Source organism: Mustelus asterias, chromosome 30 (assembly GCF_964213995.1).
Source record: "Mustelus asterias chromosome 30, sMusAst1.hap1.1, whole genome shotgun sequence".
Taxonomy (NCBI): domain Eukaryota; kingdom Metazoa; phylum Chordata; class Chondrichthyes; order Carcharhiniformes; family Triakidae; genus Mustelus; species Mustelus asterias.
In genome coordinates, this window is record NC_135830.1 from 4,012,266 (window position 1) to 4,035,200 (window position 22,935).

Consider the following 22,935-nt stretch of genomic DNA (forward strand, 5'->3'; position numbering starts at 1 on the left):
TGAGCATGGATCTGTCAATCAGCCTCAATCAGCACCTTCAGGAGAATTGGGAGGGTGAATATGAGATACAGCAGAGTGAGAATGGAGGGAGAGTGTGTGGGATGGAGATTTACAGCTTTTGGGGAATGAGAGAGGAAAGGATGTTCCATAGAAACTAGAATTGTCTGTTCTGAATTTCTGTCCTGTACTGACTGTGGTGAATTTTGTAAATTCCTTTTACAGGATATTAGAAGAGGAGGATTTACAGACGGAAATCTCAAATGTCACATCTAGATCCGACAGAGTCACTCAATTAATCAGGAACTGAATATCATCGGCCTTTGAATCCAGAAGGAGAAATGGTTGCCTGATCTGTCGCCTTCAAAAGATTTCAAACATCAGTGTGACTGGAAAAGCACCGAGACACACACACACCTGAGTGAGAGTGTTCCAGTGCACTGAGTGTGGAAAGAGCTTTAACCAGTTACACAGCCTGAAAATATATTGCAGCATTCACAGCGGGGAGAAACCGTACACATGCTCTGAGTGTGTGGATGAGGCTTCACCTGATTGTCCGATCTTGAGATATAAGGAAACGAAACATGGAAAAACCGTGGAAATGTGATGACTGTGGGAAGGGATACAGATCCCCATCGGAGCTGGAAATCCATCGGCGCAATCACACTGGGGAGAGACCGTTCACCTGCTCTGTGTGTGGGAAGGGATTTGGTCGTTCATTCACCTTGAAGACACATCAGCGAGTTCACACTGGGGAGAGACCATTCAGCTGCTCTCAGTGTGGGAAGGGATTCACTATGTCATCCCACCTGCGTACCCACGAGCGTGTTCATACTGGAGAGACACCGTTCATCTGCTCCCAGTGTGGGAAACAATTTAGTCATTCATCAACACTGCAGACGCACCTGCGAGTTCACACCGGGGAGAGGCCATTCACCTGCTCTCAGTGTGGGAAGGGATTCACTCGGTTAGACAACCTCCGGACGCACCAGCGAGTTCACACCCACGAGAGACCATTCATCTGCTCTGAGTGTGGGAAGGGATTCACTCAGGTACCCCACCTCTTAAAACACAAGAGAATTCACACTGGGGAAAAGCCATTCACTTGTTCTCAGTGTGAAAAGGGATTCAGTGATTTGTCCACCCTGCAGATACACCAGCGTGTACACACTGGGGAGAAGCCGTTCACCTGCTCTGCTTGTGGAAAGGGATTCAGACATTCAAGCACCCTCCAGAGACACCAGCGAGTTCACACCGGGGAGAGACCATTTACTTGCTCTCAGTGTGGTCGAGGATTCAGTGATTCATCTGGCCTGCGGACACACCAGCGAGTTCACACTGGGGAGAGGCCATTCACCTGCTCTGCATGTGGGAAGGGATTCACTCAGTTATCTCACCTGCGGACACATCAGAGAGTTCACACTGGAAGGAGGCCATTCACTTGCTCTCAGTGTGGGAGGGGGTTCAATCAAACTTCTCACCTGCGGACACACCAGCGAGTTCACACTGGGGAGAGGCCATTCACCTGCTCCCAGTGTGGGAAGGGATTCACTCTGTCATCCAGCCTGCTTGTACACCAGCAAGTTCACACCGGGGAGAAATCGTTCACCTGCTCTGAATGTGGGAAGGGATTCACTGATCCATCCACCCTACGGAGACACCAGAAAGTCCACTCTGTGGAAAGGCCATTTATCTGCTCTCAGTGTGGGAAGGGATTTAGGGAGTCATCCAACCTGAAGAGGCACCAGCGGGTTCACACTGGGGAGAGGCCGTTCATCTGCTCTCAGTGTGGGAAGGGATTCAGTGTTTCATCCCACCTGCTGAGACACCAACAAATTCATAAGTGATTACAGGCTTGGATTTGCTGTTCTTGGGGTTTCCCGGGAGATAGCTGACATTTAACGGTGGCATGGTGGCACAATGGTTAGCACTGCTACTTCACAGCGCCAGGGACGAGGGTTTGATTCTGGGTTTGGGTGTGTCTGGAGTTTATACATTCACTCCATGTCTGCGCAGGTTTCCTCTGGGTGCTCTGGTTTTCTCCCACAGTCGAAAGATGTGCAGGTTAGATGGATTGGCCATTGACTAAATTGTCCCTTTGTGTCCAAAGATGTGTAGATTGGAGGGATTCGTTTCAAAATTCACAAGGATCCAAGATTGAAAGGGTCTTTGGAAGTTAAAAGATATTTTGTTTGCAATTCTGTTTGGAAGCCTCGGAAAGCATGCCGTGTTGCCATGAAGATAGCCTGTGCTGGTTACATCATTCTTTTGTTTAATTTATTTGGGTGTTTCTTACAGAAGAAACTTGGGGTTCCTGGGATAGGGCAGAGGGTTGGGCCTGAGTCAGATGCTCTGTCAGAGAGTCAGTGCAGTCTCAATGAGCCAAATGGCCTCCTTTTGCACTGGAGGGATTCAATGGATTCTGTGATTGTTTCTCTTCTCAGTTACATCCCCATTCTCACAGTTGGTCAATGAGGAAGGTCGGAGGGTTTCTTTCTGCTGGACTGGCCGGTCTCATGACTTTGTCTCCAGTGGGCTGATGGTCTTTGAGTCTTGTTGCGAAAACCTGGTTTCAAATTTCACAAGGATCACAGAGTGACAGGGTACGAGGGAGTTGAGATATTTTGATCGCAATTCTGTTTGGAAGCCTCTCAAAGCCATGTTGCCATGAAGATGGCCTGCGGTGGTTACGTGGTTACTTTGTTTAATTTATTATTTCTTCGGGGTGATCTTATAGAGGTCTGTAAAATAATGAGGGGCATAGATCAGCTGGATAGTCAATATCTTTTCCCAAAGGTAGGGGAGTCTAAAACTAGAGGCCATAGGTTTAAGGTGAGAGGGGAGAGATACAAAAGGGTCCAGAGGGGCAATTGTTTCACACAGAGGGTGGTGAGTATCTGCAGCGAGCTGCCAGAGGTAGTAGTAGAGGCAGGTACAATTTTGTCTTTTAAAAAGCATTTAGACAGTTTCATGGGTAAGATGGGTATAGAGGGATATGGGCCAAACGTGGGCAATTGGGACTAGCTTAGGGGTTAAAAAAAGGGCAGCATGGACAAGTTGGGCCAAAGGGCGTGTTTCCATGCTGTAAACCTCTATGACTCTCTGACTCTATAACAGAAACAATCACAGAATCTATGGAATCCTTACAGTGCAGAAGGAGGACATTTGGTCTATCAAGTCAATCAAGTTAAGAAGCTATAGCTGTGAGAGAGAATGCGAAGGATTAATTCTTTGAAATTTACGAGCTGTGAGAACCTGTGTGTTTTGTTTGTTTTATGTGGATGTTTGTAGATGTGTTTTATCATTGTTTTGGGCTACATTTGTTAAGGTTTATCTTTCTGGGGAATTAACCTTGCATCATAATTACAGGAATTTGGAAGTTTAAAAACAGAACCACGAGTGCTTACAGAATTCATTCTGGTTATTGTTTTAAAGTTTTTCTGCTTGTATGGATGATATTTGTGGGTTGAATGCTTCAAGCTTCAATGTTTTGTGTCTGATATTGTGATTGTGTGATCATAGTTTAAGTGATTTAAGTCAAACAGATGACAAAAAGGGGAGGTGTAATTAATACAGCTTTCTTTTCATAGGTTAAGGACCTGCTTCAATGGCCATGAGCATGATTCCTGGATATTTTGATAAACATGTGGAAATTTTAATACGGATACAAACCAGGGAACTACAGACCAGTGAGTCTGACGTCAGTGGTAGGGAAACTATTAGAGAAACTTCTGAAGGTGAGCATCTGTCTCCACTTGGAGAGGCAAAGCTTGATCAGGGATCGTCAGCATGGCTTCGTCAGATGAAGGTCAAGCCTAACAAATTTGATTGAATGTTTTGAGGAGGTGACCAGGTTTGTAGTGCAGTCCATGTAGTTTATATGGATTTCAGCAAAGCCTTTGATGAGGTCCCACGTGAGACTTGTAAAGAAGGTAAATTCACGTGGGATACAGGGTAATTTGATAAAGTGCATTCAAAATTTGTTCAGTTGTAGGAGACAGAGGGTGATGACAGAAGGCTGCTTTAGTAACTGGAAGCCAGTGTCCAGTGGCGTACGACAAGGATCTGTGTTGGGCCCCCTATTCACCATTTATATAAATGACATTGATGACTATGGAGGGGGTAGGGTTAAGTTTAATTTTATTTAATAATGTCACAAATAGGCTTACATTAACACTGCAATGAAGTTACTGTAAAAATCCCCCAGTCGCCACACTCCGGCGCCTGTTCGGGTAGGGAGAATTTAGCATAACCAATGCACCTAGCAGCACATATTTTGGATTGTGGGAGGAAACTGGAGCACCCGGTGGAAACCCACACAGACACAGGGAGAATGTGCAGACTCCGCACAGACAGTGACCCAAGCTGGGAATCGAACCCAGGTCCCTAGCGCTGTGAGGCAGCAGTGCTAAACACTGTGCCACCGCACCACCCTTTCAATGGAGTACTAAGTTTGCAGATGACACAAAGATTGGATGGATGGTTAACAGTGAGGCTGAGTGTCTTCGGCCACAAGAAGATATAGATGCAATGGTCAAATACGCAGATAAGTGGCAGATGGAATTTAACCCTGACAAGTGTGAGGTGATACAATTTGGAAGGAGTAACTTGACAAAGAAGTATTCAATTAACAGTAGGACACTAGGAGGTTCTGTGGAACAAAGGAACCTTGGCATGTTTGATTTGATTTATTATTGTCACATGCATTAGTATACAGCGAAAAGTATTGTTTCTTGCATGCTATAAAGACAAAGCATACCGTTCATAGAGAAGGAAAGAAGAGTGTTGCAGAATGTAGTGTTACAGTCACAGCTAGGGTGTAGGGAAAGATCAATTTAATGCAAGATAGGATCATTCAAAAGTCTGATGGCAGCAGGGAAGAAGCTGTTTTTGAGTCGGTTGGTACATGTCCTGAGACTTTTGTATCTTTTTCCCCATGGAAGATGGTGGAAGAGAGTGTGTCCGGGGTGTATGGGGTCCTTAATTATGCTGGCTGCTTTTCCGAGGCAGCGGGAAGTGTAGACAGAGTCAATGGGTGGGAGGCTGGTTTGCGTGATGGACTGGGCTTCGTTCACGACCCTTTGTACTTTATTGTGGTCTTGGGCAGAGCAGGTTTGTCCACAGATCTCTGACACCAGAAGGACATGTTAATAGGGTGGTGAAAAAGGCATATGGGACACTTGCCTTTATCAGTCGAGACAGATTTCAAAAGCAGGGAAGTCATGTTGTAGTTGTATAAAACTGTGGAGCCGCAGCTGGAGTACTGTGTGCTGTTCTGGTCACTACATTATCGGAAGGATGTGATTGTACTGGAGGGGATGCAGAGGAGATTCACCAGGATGCTGCCTGGGATGGGACATTTAAGTTATGAAGAGAGGTTGGATAGGCTTGGGTTGTTTTCTCTGGAGCAGAGAAGATGGAGGGGCGACCTGATCAAAGTGTACAAGATTATGAGGGGCATGGACAGGGTGGATAGGGAGCAGCTGTTCCCCTTAGTTGAAGGGTCAGTCATGAGGGACCTAGGTTCAAGGTGAGGGGCAGGAGGTTTAGGGGGGATGTGAGGGAAACCTTTTTTACCCAGAGGGTGATGACGGTCTGGAATGCGCCGCCTGGGAGGGTGTGGAGGTGGGTTGTCTGACTAGAGAGGGGGCAAAACCTGACCTCCTCTTGGGACGTAAGGAAGTACAGGTGACAGAAGTGTTGGTGAACGATGAAATTGGGACCAGTGACCATAATTCCATTAAGACCATAAGACGATAAGACATAGGAGCGGAAGTAAGGCCATTCGGCCCATCGAGTCCACTCCACCATTCAATCATGGTTGATTTCAACTCCATTTACCCGCTCTCTCCCCATAGCCCTTAATTCCTCGAGAAATCAAGATTTATCAATTTCTGTCTTGAAGACGCTCAACGTCTCGGCCTCCACAGCCCTCTGTGGCAATGAATTCCACAGACCTACCACTCTCTGGCTGAAGAAATTTCTCCTCATCTCTGTTCTAAAGTGACTCCCTTTTATTCTAAGGCTGTGCCCCCGCGTCCTAGTCTCCCCTGCTAATGGAAACAACTTCCCTACGTCCATCCTATCTAAGCCGTTCATTATCTTGTAAGTTTCTATTAGATCTCCCCTCAACCTCCTAAACTCCAATGAATATAATCCCACGATCCTCAGACGTTCATCGTATGTCAGGCCTACCATTCCTGGGATCATCCGTGTGAATCTCCGCTGGACCCGCTCCAGTGCCAGTATGTCCTTCCTGAGGTGTGGGGCCCAAAATTGCTCACAGTACTCCAAATGGGGCCTAACCAGTGCTTTATAAAGCCTCAGAAGTACATCCCTGCTTTTGTATTCCAAGCCTCTTGAGATAAATGACAACATTACATTTGCTTTCTTAATTACGGACTCAACCTGCAAGTTTACCTTTAGAGAATCCTGGACTAGGACTCCCAAGTCCCTTTGCACTTTAGCATTATGAATTTTGTCACCGTTTAGAAAATAGTCCATGCCTCTATTCTTTTTTCCAAAGTGCAAGACCTCGCACTTGCCCACGTTGAATTTCATCAGCCACTTCTTGGACCACTCTCCTAAACTGTCTAAATTAGTTTTAAGATAGTGATTGAGAACAATAGGTCTGGCCTAAAAGTTAAAATTCTAAATTGGGGCAAGGCCAATTTTGATGGTATTAGACAGGAACTTTCAAAAGTTGATTGGGGGAGTCTGTTGGCAGGCTAAGGGACGGCTCGGAGGATTTCAAAAGTGTGTTAACCAGGGTTCAGGGTAAGCACATTCCTCTTAGAGTGAAGGGCAGGGCTGGTAGAAGTAGGGACGACTCGGGATATTGAGGCCCTGGTCAAGAAGAAGAAGGAGGCACATGACATGCATGGGCAGCTGGGATCAAGTGGATCCTTTGAAAAGTATAGAAGGTGCAGGAATAGAATTAAGGGAGGAATCAGGAGGGCAAAAAAGGAGACACAAGATTGCTTTTGCAGATGAGGCAAAGGAGAATCCATGGAGCTTCTACAAATACATAAAGGCCACCAGAGTAACTAGGAAGTGAGTAGGGCCTCTTAAAGATCAACAAGGTCATCTATGTGCAGATCCATGAGAGATAGGTGAGATCCTAAATGAATATTTCTCATCAGTATTTACTATTCAGAAAAGCCTGGATGTTAGGGAACTTGGGGAAAGAAATAGTGATGTCTTGGGGAATGTAATTATTACAGAGAAGGAGGTGCTGGAGGTCTTAAAGTGCATCAAGGTGGATAAATCCCCGGGACCTGATGAAGTATATCCCAGGACATTGTGGGAGGCTAGGGAGGAAATTGCGGGTCCCCTAGCAGAGATATTTGAATCATCGATAGTCACGGATGAGGTGCCTGAAGATTGGAGGGTGGCAAGTGTTGTGCCTTTGTTTAAAAAGGGCTGCAGGGAAAAGCCTGGGAACTACAGGCCAGTGAGCCTCACATCTGTGGTGGGTAAATTGTTGGAAGGTATTTTGAGAGACAGGATCTACAGGCATTTAGAGACGCAAGGATTGATTAGGGACAGTCAGCATGGCTTTGTGAGTGGAAAATCATGTCTCACAAATTTGATTAATTTTTTGATGTGGTAACCAAGAAGGTAGATGACGGTAGTGTAATTGATGTTGTCCACAAGGACTTTAGCAAGGCCTTTGACAAGGTACTGCGTGGTCGGTTGTTGCATAAGGTTAAATCTCACGGGATTCAGAGTGAGGTAGCCAAATGGATACAAAATTGGCTTGATGACTGAATGTGGAGATGCCGGCGTTGGACTGGGGTAAACACAGTAAGAAGTCTCACAACACCAGGTTAAAGTCCAACAGGGTTATTTGGTGACTGAAGACAGAGGGTGGTTGTAGAGGGTTGTTTTTCAAACTGGAGGCCTGTGACCAGCAGTGTGCCTCAGGGATCAGTGTTATTTGTCATTTATATTAATGATTTGGCTGAGAATTTAGGAGGCACGGTTTGTAAGTTTGTGGATGACACCAAGATTGGTGGCATAGTGGACAGTGAAGAAGGTTATCCCGGATTGCAACAAGATCTTGATCAATTGGGCCAGTGGGCTGACGAATGGCAAATGGAGTTTAATTTAGATAAATGCGAGGTGATGCATTTTGGTAGATTGAACCAGGATAGGACATACTCAGTTAATGGTAGGGTGTTGGGGAGAGTTACATAACAAAGCGATCTAGGGGTACAGGTTCATAGCTCCTTGAAGGTGGACAGAGTGGTGAAGAAGGCATTCAGCATGCTTGGTTTCATTGGTCAGAACATTGGATACAGGAGTTGAGACGTCTGGTTGAAATTGTACAAGATATTGGTCAGGCCACACTTGGAAAACTGTGTATAGTTTTGGTCACCCTATTATAGAAAGGATATTATTAAACTAGAAAGAGTGCAGAAAAGATTCACTAGGATGGTACAGATTTGAGTTATAAAGAGAGGCTGGATAGACTGGGACTTTTTTCCCTGGAGCTTAGGAGACTTAGGGTGATCTTATAATCTTATCGGGTCTAGAAAATAATGGAGGGCATAGATCAGTTAGATATTCAACATCTTTTCCCAAAGGTAGGGGAGTCTAAAACTAGAGGGCATAGGTTTAAGCTGAGAGGGGAGAGATACAAAAGGATCCAGAGGGGAAGTTTTTTCACTCAGAAGGTGTTGATTGTCTGGAACAAGCTGCCAGAGGTAGTAGTAGAGGGGGTACAATTTTGTCTGTTAAAAAGCGTTTAGACAGTGACATGGGTAAGATTGAGTACAGAGGGATATGGGCCAAACATGGGCAATTGAGACTAGCTTAATGGTTAAAAAAAGGGCAGCATGGACAAGTTGGGCTGAAGGGCCTGCTTCCAGGCTTAAATCTCTATGACTTCCTTCAAAAAGTACCTGGATCAGCACTTGGCACATCATAACATTCAGGGCTATCAGCTGGCCAATGGGATTCGGTGGGAATTCAGGTGTTTTTAATGTGTTGGTGTGGACTTGATAGGCCAAAGGGCCTTTTCTGTACTGTATGATTCTATGAGATTCACACATATGAGAATGAGATGGATTTAATTTATAACGGATGGCAAATATTTGGGATATTTGAAATGATTCTGCCCAATCCTGCGTCGGATTGATAAGGGGTTAAATTCCTTGTCAGGTCCAAAGATTTATTCCCTGACACAATTGGCACCAGGAAAACGAAAATTCTGGAATTGGATACCAGGGAAAAAAGTTTAAGGTGAGAGATTTTGCGGGCAGAACGGTGGCGCAGTGGTTAGCACTGCTGCATCAAAGCGCCAGGGACCCGGGTTCAATTCCCGGCTTGGGTCACTGTCTGTGCACGTTCTCCCTGTGGGTTTTCTCCGGGTGCTCGGGTTTCCTCCCACAGTCTGAAAGACGTGCTGGTTAGGTGCATTGGCCGTGTTAAATTATCCCTCAGTGTACCTGAACAGGTGCCGGAATGTGGCGACTTGGGGATTTTCACAGTAATTTCATTGCAGTGTTAATGTAATGCACTTTTTATTTTGATTCCTGGACCTTGGGTGATAATGCAATGACATCCGTTATAGAACTTTATTCCACCCCTTTCCAGGGTAGTGAGATATTAAAGAGTTAATGTCCACTGTCGAGGGCTTGCAAGAACGGCAGAGAAACAGCTCATCGGAGCAAACTGACAAAACAGGTTAACCACAGGCTCCAGCTTGCTGATCCCGGCTGGGGTGCGAGTCTAGCTGAGTACGTGATAATGTTCTCTTTTGCGCTAACAAATGTCATATCCTAAAAACATTATGCTTATGTTCTGATTGGTGGGGGTTGTAAGTAGTAAATGTGTATTTTAATAGGATGTTCTTTCTTATGCAGCAATTCCTGTAACTACTAGTTTTTGATTGAATCGGGTGATGTGTGCTTAAGTCTTGTTTGAAATCACATCTACCTGATGGGATTGTAAACTGTATAAAAGGGGTCAGCCTTGTTGCTTCGGGGGGGCTTTTGCTAACTGACTCCCAGCACTGAGTGGAGGTTACGTAGCAAATTTTTGCCAGCTTGCATATGTAAGACAAATAAAGAACTTTTGAATCGGACAACAGTTGATGTTTGCCTTTGTATCAGGGACGGAAGAGTCTCACGAAAAACGAACTTAACAGTAGCAGAGAATTAATTCTTGTCCGTTAACAACTTAAGTTCATCACGGCTGAAGGTTTTTTTTTTGCAGGTACTGAGAATTACAAAATTTTAAGCTTTTGGACTGTCAGATAAATTCAGATTAATTAGCCCATTCTGCCCTCAAGCGGGATTGATCTTTTGTTCTACAGGGAACTGCAAATGGAGCAGCTTCAAGACTTTGAGAATGTATTTGTAGACTCTCAATATCGCAGCAATAGTCAGCCCCATTCAAAACCTGGTAAAAGGTGGGAGCGCATCTAGTGAGTAGTTACAAAACATCTTTTAGCAACAGCACCAGTTTTAGGGCTGTCAGATTATAATGGGAATTATTACTGTCGTGTGAGTATACCTTTAAGAAAGTTTTTTTTAAAAATCATGCAGCTTCAGCGGTGTCATTGGGGTGCTGGAGCTAAGCCGTGGCAGTCAGGTGATAGGGCTTTCAGTTTCGTTTGTGGCAGTCAGGTGATGGGGCTTTTTTCCTTTGGGCTTTTAGTTTCGTTTGGGGAAGTTTTTTTGGAAGCAGTTTAGCAGCAAGCTAAGAAGCAGCCTCTCTCTCTCCCTGTCTTTCTATTTGTTTGGTTCTGCCTTAAAGAAGCTGTGTTTTGGGAAATAGATTCGACTACAACCTCTTCTGAGTTTCTTCACAAGGGATTTTCAGCACTCAACCTAGGAGGCGGGATTCCTGTAACAAGTGAGCATTAACCTATGCTGTATTGTGTTTATTTGGAGGGGTTTGTGTATTAGACGTTGGCTTTGGGTGGAACATATTAGAGATATTTCCTTAAGAGTTATACATTATCGTGGTTGTTGTGTTTCTTGTTTGTAATTGTTAAAAGTTCTTCCTAAGTGTCTTACTATCCATGTCAACAATATTCTTAATTAAACTTTGTTTTTGATAAAAGCTCCTCGTGGGTCAGTTGAGTCACACCTGAAGTGAAACTTCTCATTCTCATTCTCATCCTAGCCAAATTCAACATAAAAGATCACAGGACAGGCAAGCTTCATAGAACACCTTGAAGTATCCGACCCGACATGTAACATTACACTGCTGTACTGACCTTAACAGCATTCTAGTTGGATTGTGCGGTGTGGGTGGTCTAAGTTAGTGAACCGATCGCAATGCTGGGAGAAGTGATTACACACACACAGCACACAAAGAACAAAGAACAAAGAACAATACAGCACAGGAACAGGCCCTTCGGCCCTCCAAGCCCGCGCCGCTCCCCGGTCCAGGATTGAATCCTGAATCCAGGATCCCCGCCTAGAACAAATTTGAACTCGGGAAGGCTGAAGAATTTGTCTGACGCCAGAAGGGCTCAGTGGGAGAGCTTACTGCTCCCCACAAATAGGCAGCGTGAAATTAATTTACTTGATGGATAACGAGAATGATGATGATGAGAAAGAAGACAGTTAAAGGGGTAAGAAAAAAAAGATATAGACAGTTTAGATGGTTTTTATGATATAAGAGCAAAGTTTCCTTTGAAGAAGAAATGAAGCAGACATCAGTGGACACGGTGGCGCAGTGGTTAGCACTGCTGCCTCACAATGCCAGGGACCCGGGTTCGATTCCCAGCAGGTCACTGTCTGTGTAGAGTTTGCACATTCTCCCAGTGTCTGCCTGGGTTTCCTGCGGGTGCTCTGGTTTCTTCCCACAGTCCAAAGATGTGCGGGTTAGGTGCGTTGACCATGATAAATTCTCCCTGTAAGAAGTCTCACAACACCAGGTTTAAAGTCCAACAGGTTTATTTGGTATCATGAGCTTTCGGAGCGCTGCCCCTTCATCAGGTTAGTGGAGAGTTATGTTCACAAACGGGGCACATATAGACAAAGACTCAATTGCAAGATAATGGTTGGAATGCAAGTCTTTACAGGTAATCACGTCTTTACAGACAATGCGAGTGGAGAGAGGGATAATCACAGGTTAAAGATGTGTGAATTGTCCCAAGCCAGGACAGTTAGTAAGATTTTTGACCGAGGTCAGACAATAATGAGTGGGATGCATCAGATTAGATAGAATTAATTGAGGGTAGAAGATGGAGACTTGAAATCAAAACAACAAATAGGGTGAAGTGGGGATTTCTAACCAGTTAGTAGGGGATGCGATGGTCTGGTGGTATTATCGCTAGACTATTAATTCAGAAACTCAGTTAATATTCTGGGAACACTGGGTTCTAATCCCGCCATGGCAGATGGTGGAATTTGAATTCAATAAAAATATCTGGAATTAAGAATCGACTGATGACCATGAAACCATTGTCGGAAAAACTCATCTGGTTCACTAATGTCCTTTAGGGAAGGAAGTCTGCCGTCCTTACCTGGTCTGGCCTACATCTAACTCCAGTGCCACAGCAATATGTTTGATTATCAGCTGGCCTCCAAGGGCAACTAGGGATGGGCAATAAATGTTGTAAGAAGTCTCACAACACCAGGTTAATGTCCAACAGGTTTATTTGGGAGCAAATACCAAGATGGTATTTGCTACCAAATAACCCTGTTGGACATTAACCTGGTGTTGTGAGACTTCTTACTGTGTTCACCCCAGTCCAACGCCGGCATCTCCACATCAATAAATGTTGGCCAGCCAGCGACGCCCACGTCCCACGTCCCACGAAAGAATAAAAAAAAGTAAGCTTTTTAGACAATGCACAGGACGACCATTAAAGAGTTGAATAACTCTTGAAACAAGTTAATAAGCTAACAAGAGAATAGTTTAAACATATGTGAGTGCAGTTCATAAGATATAGGAGCAGAATTAGGCCATTCAGCCCATCAAGTCTGCTCTGCCATTCGATCATGGTTGATATGCTCCTCATCCCCTTTTCCTGCCTTCTCCCCGTAACCCTTTAACCCATTACCAATTAAAAATCTGTCTAACTCCTCCTTAAATTCACTCACTGTCCCAGCATCCACCGCACTTTGGGTTAGCAAATTCCACAGATTCACAACCCTTTGGGAGAAGCAGTTTCTCCTCAACTCTGTTTTAAATTTGCTGCCCCTTATCCTAAGACTATGACCTCTCGTCCTAGAATGTCCCACATGAGGAAGCATCCGCTCCATGTCTACTTTATCCAGACCTTTTATCATCTTGAATACCTCAATTTGATCTCCCCTCATTCTTCTAAATTCCAGAGAGTCTCGGCCTAAACTGTTCTCTTTATATGACAAACCCCTTCCTTCATCTCTGGAATTAATCTGGTGAACCTTCTCTGAACTGCCTCCAATGCCACTACATCTTTCCTCAAATAAGGGGACTAAAACTGTGCACAATACTCCAGGTGCGTTCTCACCAATGCCTTGTATAGTTGCGACAATACTTCCTTACCTTTATATTCTATTCCTTTAGCTATCAATGCCAACATTCCATTCACTTTCTTTATTAACTAATGTACCTGCATGCTAATTTTCTGTGATGCATGAACGAGGACACCCAGATCCCTCTGCACCAGAACACCCCGTAGTCTCTCCCCATTTAAATAATAAGTCGCCTTCCCATTTTTCCGACCAAAATGCATGACCTGTTCACACTTATCCACATTAAACTCCATCTGCCACATTTTGGCCCACTCTCCTAACCTATCTATCTCCATTTGTAAGGTGAATGCAGAAAGGGAATTAAACAAATAATTATGATTTAAAACATGTATGCTGATAATTTAAATGTATTTTGCGTATTGTACGGATCATTGTTCACTTCAGCCAAAGGCAGGTTATCACAAGGTATGAGGGTAAAGGTGAATAGTTCAGAAGCAAAGGCCTGGGAACCCTGTAGTTAGCAGAATTCATATCAGGAAGTTTCTTATGCAGGAACACATATTGCAAGTTTATGAATAGATGTGTTCATTGTCTAGACATAGAATAGATACCTATTTGATTTGATTTATTGTTGTCACATGTATTAGTATACAGTGAAAAGTATTGTTTCTTGCGCGCTATACAGACAAAAAATACCGTTCATAGAGAAGGAAAGGAGGGAGTGCAGAATGTAGTGTTACAGTCATAGCAAGAGTGTAGAGAAAGATCAACTTAATGCGAGGTAGGTCCATTCAAAAGTCTGATGACAGCAACAGGGAAGAAGCTGTTTTTGAGTCGGATGGTATGTGACCTCAGACTTTTGTATATTTTTCCCGACGGAAGAAGGTAGAAGAGAGAATGTCCGGGGTGCTTGGAGTCCTTATGCTGGCTACTTTGCCGAGGCAACGGGAAGTGTAGACAGAGTCAATGGATGGGAGGCTGGTTTGCGTGATGGACTGGGCTTCGTTCATGACCTTTTGTAGCTTCTTGTGGTCTTGGGCAGAGCAGAAGCCATAGTAAGCTGTGATACAACCAGAAAGAATGCTAACCTGGAGGCAGGATCACGTGTCTATCCAGTTTGGCAATGATCCAGTGGGAATATTCATTTTGACCTCACTGATAAGTGTCTATAGTTACTTAGCAACAGGGAAGTGACTTTAGCCAAGGTGGGAGTTAGCACCCGGATTGAATGGACAAACGAGATATCATTGTGCTGAATGGTGGGATGCAGTTGGCTGAGATGCTTGGTAGGGATTTTCCATTGTGGGGCGCGCGTAATCCGAAAGGTCAGGGACAGAATCCTGACGCTGTTCGACAGCAGAGCTAATTGAAAAGCCGCGCACCCGTAACGGAAGGCTAAAACCATCTGGAGGGGTGGGAGGAGACAACCTGAGACGTTAAGCTGCCCTTGTGGGTGGGGAAATGATGTATTATTGAAATTTTTGGGGAGGAAACCTTAGTACTGGTCCCCAGTACAGGACAAAGAACAAAGAAAATTACAGCACAGGAACAGGCCCTTCGGCCCTCCAAGTCTGCACCAACCATGCTGCCCGACTGAACTAAAACCCCCTACCCTTCCGGGGACCATATCCCTCTATTCCCATCCTATTCATTTGTCCAGACGCCCCTTAAAAGTCTGCTTCCACTCCCTCCCCCGGCAGCGAGTTCCAGGTACCCACCACCCTCTGTGTAAAAAAAAAAAGCTTGCCTCATACATCTCCTTTAAACCTTGCCCCTCGCACCTTGAACCTATGCCCCCTAGTAATTGACTCTTCCACCCTGGGAAAAAGCTTCTGACTATCCACTCTGTCCATGCCTCTCATAATCTTGTAGACTTCTATCAGGTCGCCCCTCAACCTCCGTCGTTCCAGTGAGATTATTCAACCTCTCCTCATAGCTAATGCCCTCCATCCTGGTAAATCTTTTCCATACCCTCTCCAAAGCCTCCACATCCTTCTGGTAGTGTGGCGACCAGAATTGAACACTATATTCCAAGTGCAGCCTAACTAAGGTTCTATAAAGCTGCAACATGACTTGCCAATTTTTAAACTCAATGCCGATGAAGGCAAGCGTGCCGTATGCCTTCTTGACTACCTTCCCCACCTGCGTTTCCACTTATCCCGCTGCCTATCAATACTCTTAAGGGTTCTGCCATTTATGTATATTTCCTATGTTTATTTGACCTTCCAAAATGCATTACCTCGCATTTGTCCGAGAAGTTAGAAAGTAAGAGTCATGCTTTTGGCGAAAATCCGTGGGCTTAGACTTGGGAAAATTCCCAGAGTGGGGTCTGTGGAATTGAGAAAAGAGGGTGAGAAACAGAAAGAAAACTGACAGACAGAAAGCTTGTCTTGAGAGAGTGAGAGAGATTGTACAAGTCTGGAGCACTCTTGCGTGGACTTGTAAAAAATGGCAAAAAGTGTAGATCTGGTTTGAGGAAAGGCTGATTTCTGATCCAGGCTGTTGTAACAGAAAACCACAAATTATTTAGGAAAATGATTGAGAAAGGATATGATCCAGATTCTTTTGAACTTGAGCAAAAGTCTTGGTGGAAAAGCCAGAGTACGTATGTGGTGAACCATTGTTGGTTCCCACCAGGTAGTGCTGAGCCATGGTCTGGCCAGTACTATGAGTCTGTAGATATGTTACTGTTGGGGTTAGGGTTGGGCTGTTCTACCTGTTAATATAGTCCTATGGTACACCCCAGTTGGCTCCGCCTCCTGGGAGAGGTTTCAAGGTCACTGCTCTGCCTGGTGACCCTTTAGTCTGGGATCGTATACTGTATATAGTAGCTCTGTTATTGTTGGCAATAAAAGCCTTTATTTCCCGAGTACATCCAGCCTCTCGTGTATTATATCGCGCATCAATTTTATTGCCAACAAGTAAATTCTTTTAAAAACGACAAAAGAAAACATGGAGCAAATGCTTAAACCCGAACGGCTTACGTTGGACCCACGTGCGGCGGGAGCATCGAACACTTTCGACCACTGGTTGAAGTGTTTCCAAGATTACCTCGACACCTCCACAGCGGTCACCGACGACACCGACAGACTCCGGGTCCTCCACGCGAGGGTAAGCGACGCTATATACTTAGCGATCCGTGGGGCCACCGACTACAAAGGGGCCCTCGATCTTCTCAAGAAGCGATACAACAAACCGCCGAATGAGATCCATGCTCGATACCTTCTAGCCACTCGACGGTGGCAGCCCGGCGAAACGACGGAACAGTACGCATGCGAGCTTCAGCAGCTAGCCAGAGCCTGCAACTGCAGGTCAGTGTCGGCAGCCCAGTACATGAACGACCTAGCTCGAGATGCGTTCGTGGCGGGAATCGGCTCGTCGTACATCCGCCTTCGGCTGTTGGAGCAAGGTAACCTCGATCTCACTAAAACCATAGAGTTAGCTGACGCTCTAGAAACAGCCTCCAAAAGTCTGGCGATGTACCCCGACGACCACGTGGAGACAGTGTGGCAGGGGCAGTCACAGACTCCACTTCATTCAGCGGGACCGAAAAACTGCGCGATTGCGTTCCCAGCCTCGGACCAGACGACGGCAGCAGCTCCAGGTGGCCCGCGGTGTTACTTCTGTGGGGGGGTGAAACACCCTCGGCAGCGATGTCCAGCTAAAGCGGTGTTGTGCTCCGCCTGCGGCAAGAAGGGGCATTATCCCAAAGTATGCCGGTCCAAACCTCCATCCAAGAACAGCAGTGCGGCGTGTGACTCCCCGGAGCCGGCCTCCTTGTCTTCTGCGTCTTCAAGGTCTTCTACCACGTGCGATTCCAGGACGTCGCCATTCCGAACGACGGAGTCGCAAGACACGTGCGACCTGCAGGGGCCGCAGGTTTTGGCGCCATCGTCCATGTGCGACCTATGGGGGCAGCCATTTTGGTCGGCACCGACCGCGAATGACCAGCAGGGGTCGTCATCAACCATCTCAGCTGCCTGCAGTTGCACCCACGAACCAACGGTGGCATCGATCATCCTGGACCAGGCCAAGCCTCACAGACTCGACAAGTCCATGATGGACATACAGGTAAACAAACGCCCGATTTATTGTTTGTTTGACAGCGGGAGCACGGAGAGCTTCATTCACCCGGACACCGTGAAGCGGTGTGGTCTCCAGATTCGGACTGTCAAGCAGACAATTTTGATGGCGTCAAGGTCCCGGTCTGTCACCGTGCTAGGGAGCTGCGTGGTCAATCTGACGGTGCAGGGCACGGTTTACGAGAACTTCAGGCTCCTTGTGTTACCGCACCTTTGCGCGCCAATACTCCTAGGACTAGATTTTATGGTCCACTTGAAGAGTGTAACCCTGCAGTACGATGGGCCACCCCCTCTGCTTTCAGTGGGAGACCCGCAGCCTCTAAATTGCCCAACGCGCTCCACATGTAGTCTCTCAACACTTAGGATTACCACACCCTCCCTATTCCAGAATCTCATGCCAGGCTGCAAGCCCATCGCAACAAAGAGCAGGCGTTACCGCGCTGAGGATCGGATCTTCATTCGATCTGAAGTTCAGCGGCTCCTCAAGGAAGGGATCATCCAACCTAGCGCTAGTCCTTGGAGAGCGCAAGTCGTGGTTGTTAAGAATGGGAACAAATCCCGGATGGTCATAGACTATAGTCAGACCATTAACAGATACACACAGCTGGATGCGTATCCCCTCCCGCGCATATCTGACATGGTCAATCAGATTGCGCAGTACCGGGTGTTCTCCACCATCGACTTAAAATCTGCTTATCACCAGCTCCCCATTCGCCCAGAGGACCGACAATTCACGGCCTTTGAGGCGGATGGTCGCCTGTACCATTTTTTAAGGGTTCCTTTTGGTGTCACGAATGGGGTCTCGGTCTTCCAGCGTGCTATGGACCGAATGGTGGACCAGAACGGGCTGCGGGCTACCTTCCCGTACCTGGATAATGTCACCATCTGCGGCCATGACCAGCAGGACCACGACACAAATCTCCTGAATTTCCTACGCACTGCATCTCGCCTGAACTTGACCTACAACAGGGAGAAGTGTGTGTTTCGTACGCGCCGTTTAGCCACCCTCGGATACGTGGTGGAAAACGGGGTCATTGGCCCTGATCCAGACCGTATGCGCCCCCTCTCTGAACTTCCCCTGCCCACTAGTGCAAAAGCACTGAGAAGATGCTGAGGCTTCTTCTCTTATTATGTACAGTGGGTTCCCAATTACGCGGACAAAGCCCGTCCGCTCATTAAGTCCACTTCTTTTCCCCTAGCAACAGAGGCTCGCTTAGCCTTTGCAAGAATAAAAGCCGACATCGCGAAAGCCACGATGCACGCTATCGATGAGTCCATCCCCTTTCAGGTGGAGAGCGATGCATCTGATTTCGCCCTGGCCGCCACACTTAACCAGGCGGGCAGGCCCGTCGGCTTTTTCTCTCGCACCCTCCAAGGCCCCGAAATTCGACATTCGGCGGTGGAAAAGGAGGCCCAGGCCATTGTGGAGGCCGTCCAGCATTGATGCCATTACTTGGCGGGAAAACGGTTCACTCTACTCACGGACCAGCGGTCCGTGGCGTTCATGTTCAACAATACGTTACGGGGTAAGATCAAGAATGATAAAATCTTGAGGTGGAGAATCGAACTCTCCACCTACAATTATGATATCATGTACCGTCCAGGGAAGCTCAACGAGCCCTCGGATGCCCTGTCGCGTGGAACATGCGCTAGTATGCAGGAGAATCGATTACAGGCTCTCCACAATGACCTCTGCCATCCGGGGGTCACTCGGCTCTTCCACTTCATAAAGGCCCGGAATCTACCCTACTCGGTGGAGGATGTCAGGTCCATAACCAGAAGCTGCCGGGTATGCGCGGAATGCAAACCGCACTTCTACCGACCTGACAGGGCACACCTCGTTAAGGCCACTCGTCCCTTCGAAAGACTGAGTATGGACTTTAAGGGCCCCCTTCCCTCGACAGATCGGAACGTGTACTTCCTCAATGTGGTTGATGAGTACTCACGATTCCCTTTTGTCATTCCCTGTTCTGATATGACCGCTGCCACGTTTATCAAGGCATTTCGTGATCTTTTCACCCTGTTCGGTTACCCCTGTTATATCCACAGCGATAGGGGCTCGTCGTTCATGAGCAATGACTTGAGGCAATACCTGCTCATATGGGATTGCCTCTAGTAGAACCACGAGCTACAACCCAAGGGGTAACGGACAGGTCGAACGAGAGAATGCTACAGTCTGGAAGGCTGTCTTACTGGCGTTGGGGTCTAAAGGTTTTCCAGTCTCCCGTTGGCAAGAGGTACTCCCTGATGCGCTCCACTCCATACGCTCACTCCTGTGTACGGCAACCAACGTTACTCCTCATGAGAGAATGTTTTCATTCCCTAGGAAGTCTTCCTCTGGGACCTCATTACCGTCTTGGTTGACGTACTCAGGACCTGTCCTCCTGCGGCGGCACGTTAGGACCCGCAAGTCCCACCCTTTGGTTGAACAGGTCCATCTCCTCCATGCCAACCCTCAGTATGCCTACGTGGCATGTCCTGACGGGCGAGAGGACACGGTCTCGATTCGAGACCTGGCGCCAGCAGGGGACTTGGAAACCCCTGTCTCTCCCACACCTCCTGCTAGGGACCCCCCAACCATTATTTCCCCTCCTGACACGGCGCGGGCAGTATCGGGACCACCACTTAACCCTCTTACTCCCGTGTACAGCTTGCCTGAGTCCAGGAGATGGTCGCCACTTCAAGGCGTGCCCGAGTTCAGCGGATGGTCACCACCTCGGGGTCTACCGGCCCGTGAGGCACTGGAGGAGTCGCTGGACATCGCCTTGGAGAGAACGTCACCGCGATTGCCTGAACCGGTGTCATCGCCGGTGTTGAGGAGGTCACAGCGACGGTGCGGTCCCCCAGACCGTTTGAACTTATAGACAGATGAACAATTGTTCTGTGTTTTGTACCCCGCCGGCCTTTGTTTTCAAAGGAGGGGTGAATGTGGTGAACCATTGTTGGTTCCCACCAGGTAGTGCTGAGCCATGGTCTGGCCAGTACTATGAGTCTGTAGATATGTTACTGTTGGGGTTAGGGTTGGGCTGTTCTACCTGTTAATATAGTCCTATGGTACACCCCAGTTGGCTCCGCCTCCTGGGAGAGGTATAAAGGTCACTGCTCTGCCTGGTGACCCTTTAGTCTGGGATCGTATACTGTATATAGTAGCTCTGTTATTGTTGGCAATAAAAGCCTTTATTTCCCGAGTACATCACGCCTCTCGTGTGTTATATCGCGCATCGATGTATAAAATAGAAATGGTGTAGTAATTCTTGGGGCCATTGTGAGGGATTGCCTTGAAAAGGAGGCAGCTAACATAAAGGCAGTTCCCTTAAAAACTGTCCAAGAAAACTCTAAAAACGAGCCCACAGGGAAGACGGTAACAAATTTGTTGTATTCCAGAGGGGTTAAGTGAGGAAGAAGAAAGCTTCAAGTTTTTAGGTGTCCTGATCACCACCAACCTGTTCTAGAACATAGAACAGTACAGCACAGAACAGGCCCTTCGGCCCACAATGTTGTGCCGAGCTTTGTCTGAAACCCAAATCAAGCTATTTCCTCCCCATCATCCCGAAGTACTCCATGTGACCATCCAATAGCTTCTTAAATGTTCCTAAAGTTTCTGACTCCACTATCCCTGCAGGCAGTCCATTCCACACCCCAACCACTCTCTGAGTAAAAAACCTACCTCGGACATCCTTCCTATATCTCCCACCATGAACCCTATAGTTATGCCCCCTAGTTACCACTCCATTCACCCGAGGAAATAGTCTTTGAACGTTCACTCTATCTATCCCTCTCATCATCTTATAAACCTCTATCAAGTCTCCTCTCAACCTCCTCCGCTCCAAAGAGAAAAGCCCAAGTCCCCTCAACCTTTCCTCATAAGACCTACCCTCCAAACCAGGCAGCATCCTGGTAAATCTCCTTTGCACTCTTTCCAGTGTCTCCACATCCTTCTTATAGTGAGGTGACCAGAACTGCACACAATATTCCAAATGTGGTCTCACCAAGGTCCTGTACAGTTGCAGCATAACCCCACGGCTCTTAAACTCAAACCCCCTGTTCATGAACGGCAACACACTATAGGCCTTCTTCACGACTCTATCCACTTGAGTGGCAACCTTCAGAGATCTATGGATATGAACCCCAAGATCTCTCTGTTCCTCCACATTCTTCAGAACCCTACCTTTGACCCTGTAATCCACATTTAAATTTGTCCTACCAAAATGAATCACCTCACATTTATCAGGGTTAAACTCCATTTGCCATTTTTCAGCCCAGCTCTGCATCCTATCTATATCTCTTTGCAGCCTACAACAGCCCTCCACCTCATCCACTACTCCACCAATCTTGGTGTCATCAGCAAATTTACTGATCCACCCTTCAGCCCCCTCCTCCAAGTCATTTATAAAAATGACAAATAGCAGAGGACCAAGCACTGATCCCTGTGGCACTCCGCTGGTAACCGGTTTCCAGTCCGAAAATTTTCCATCCACCACCACCCTCTGTCTTCTGTTAGATAGCCAGTTACCTATCCAATCGGCCAAACTTCCCTCTATCCCACACATCCTTACTTTCTTCATAAGCCGACCATGGGGGACTTTATCAAACGCCTTACTAAAATCCATGTATATGACATCAACTGCACTACCTCCTCAAAAAATTCTATCAAATTTGTGAGGCAAGACTTGCCCTTCACAAATCCGTGCTGACTATCCCGGATTAAGCTGCATCTTTCTAAATGGTCGTAAATCCTATCCCTAAGGACCTTTTCCATCAACTTACCGACCACCGAAGTAAGACTAACCAGCGTATAATTACCAGGGTAATTTCTATTCCCTTTCTTAAACAGAGGAACCACATTCGCCATTCTCCAGTCCTCTGGCACCATCCCCGTGGACAGTGAGGACGCAAAGATCAATGCCAAAGGCTCTGCTATCTCATCCCTTGCCTCCCAAAGACTCCTAGGATATATTTAATCAGGCCCAGGGGACTTATCAACTTTCAGTTTATTCAAAATTGCTCGTACATCTTCCCTCCGAACATCTACTTCCTCCAGCCTATCAGCCTGTGACACCCTCTCTTCCTCAAAAACATGGCCCCTCTCCTTGGTGAACACCGAAGAAAAGTATTCATTCATCACCTCTCCTATCTCTTCTGACTCCATGCACAAATTCCCACTGCCGTCCTTGACCGGCCCCAGCCTCACCCTGGTCATTCTTTTATTCCTCACATAAGAGTAAAAAGCCTTGGGGTTTTCCTTGATCCGACCGGCCAAGGACTTCTCATGTCCCCTCCCAGCTCTCCTAAGCTCCTTTTTCAGCTCATTTCTTGCTAAGAAATGAGAAAAGATAACCATATCCCTTGATATCTTCAATATCTAGAAAGCTATCACTCTCTCTCTTGAAAATTCTTGATGACTGAGGCTCCATAGTCCTCTGGGGTAATGA

The 22,935-nt window shown here is 46.6% G+C and overlaps 1 protein-coding gene across 1 annotated transcript in view; it reads left to right on the forward strand.

Moving 5' to 3' along the window:
- The first annotated feature begins 356 nt into the window (after positions 1-356).
- LOC144480958 (uncharacterized) overlaps positions 357-22,935 on the forward strand; it is a 123,368-nt gene continuing 100,789 nt past the window's right edge. The window contains 1 exon segment of the mRNA XM_078200572.1: positions 357-1,552. Coding sequence (XP_078056698.1) covers positions 582-1,552 — 971 coding nt within the window. The 5' untranslated portion in view covers positions 357-581.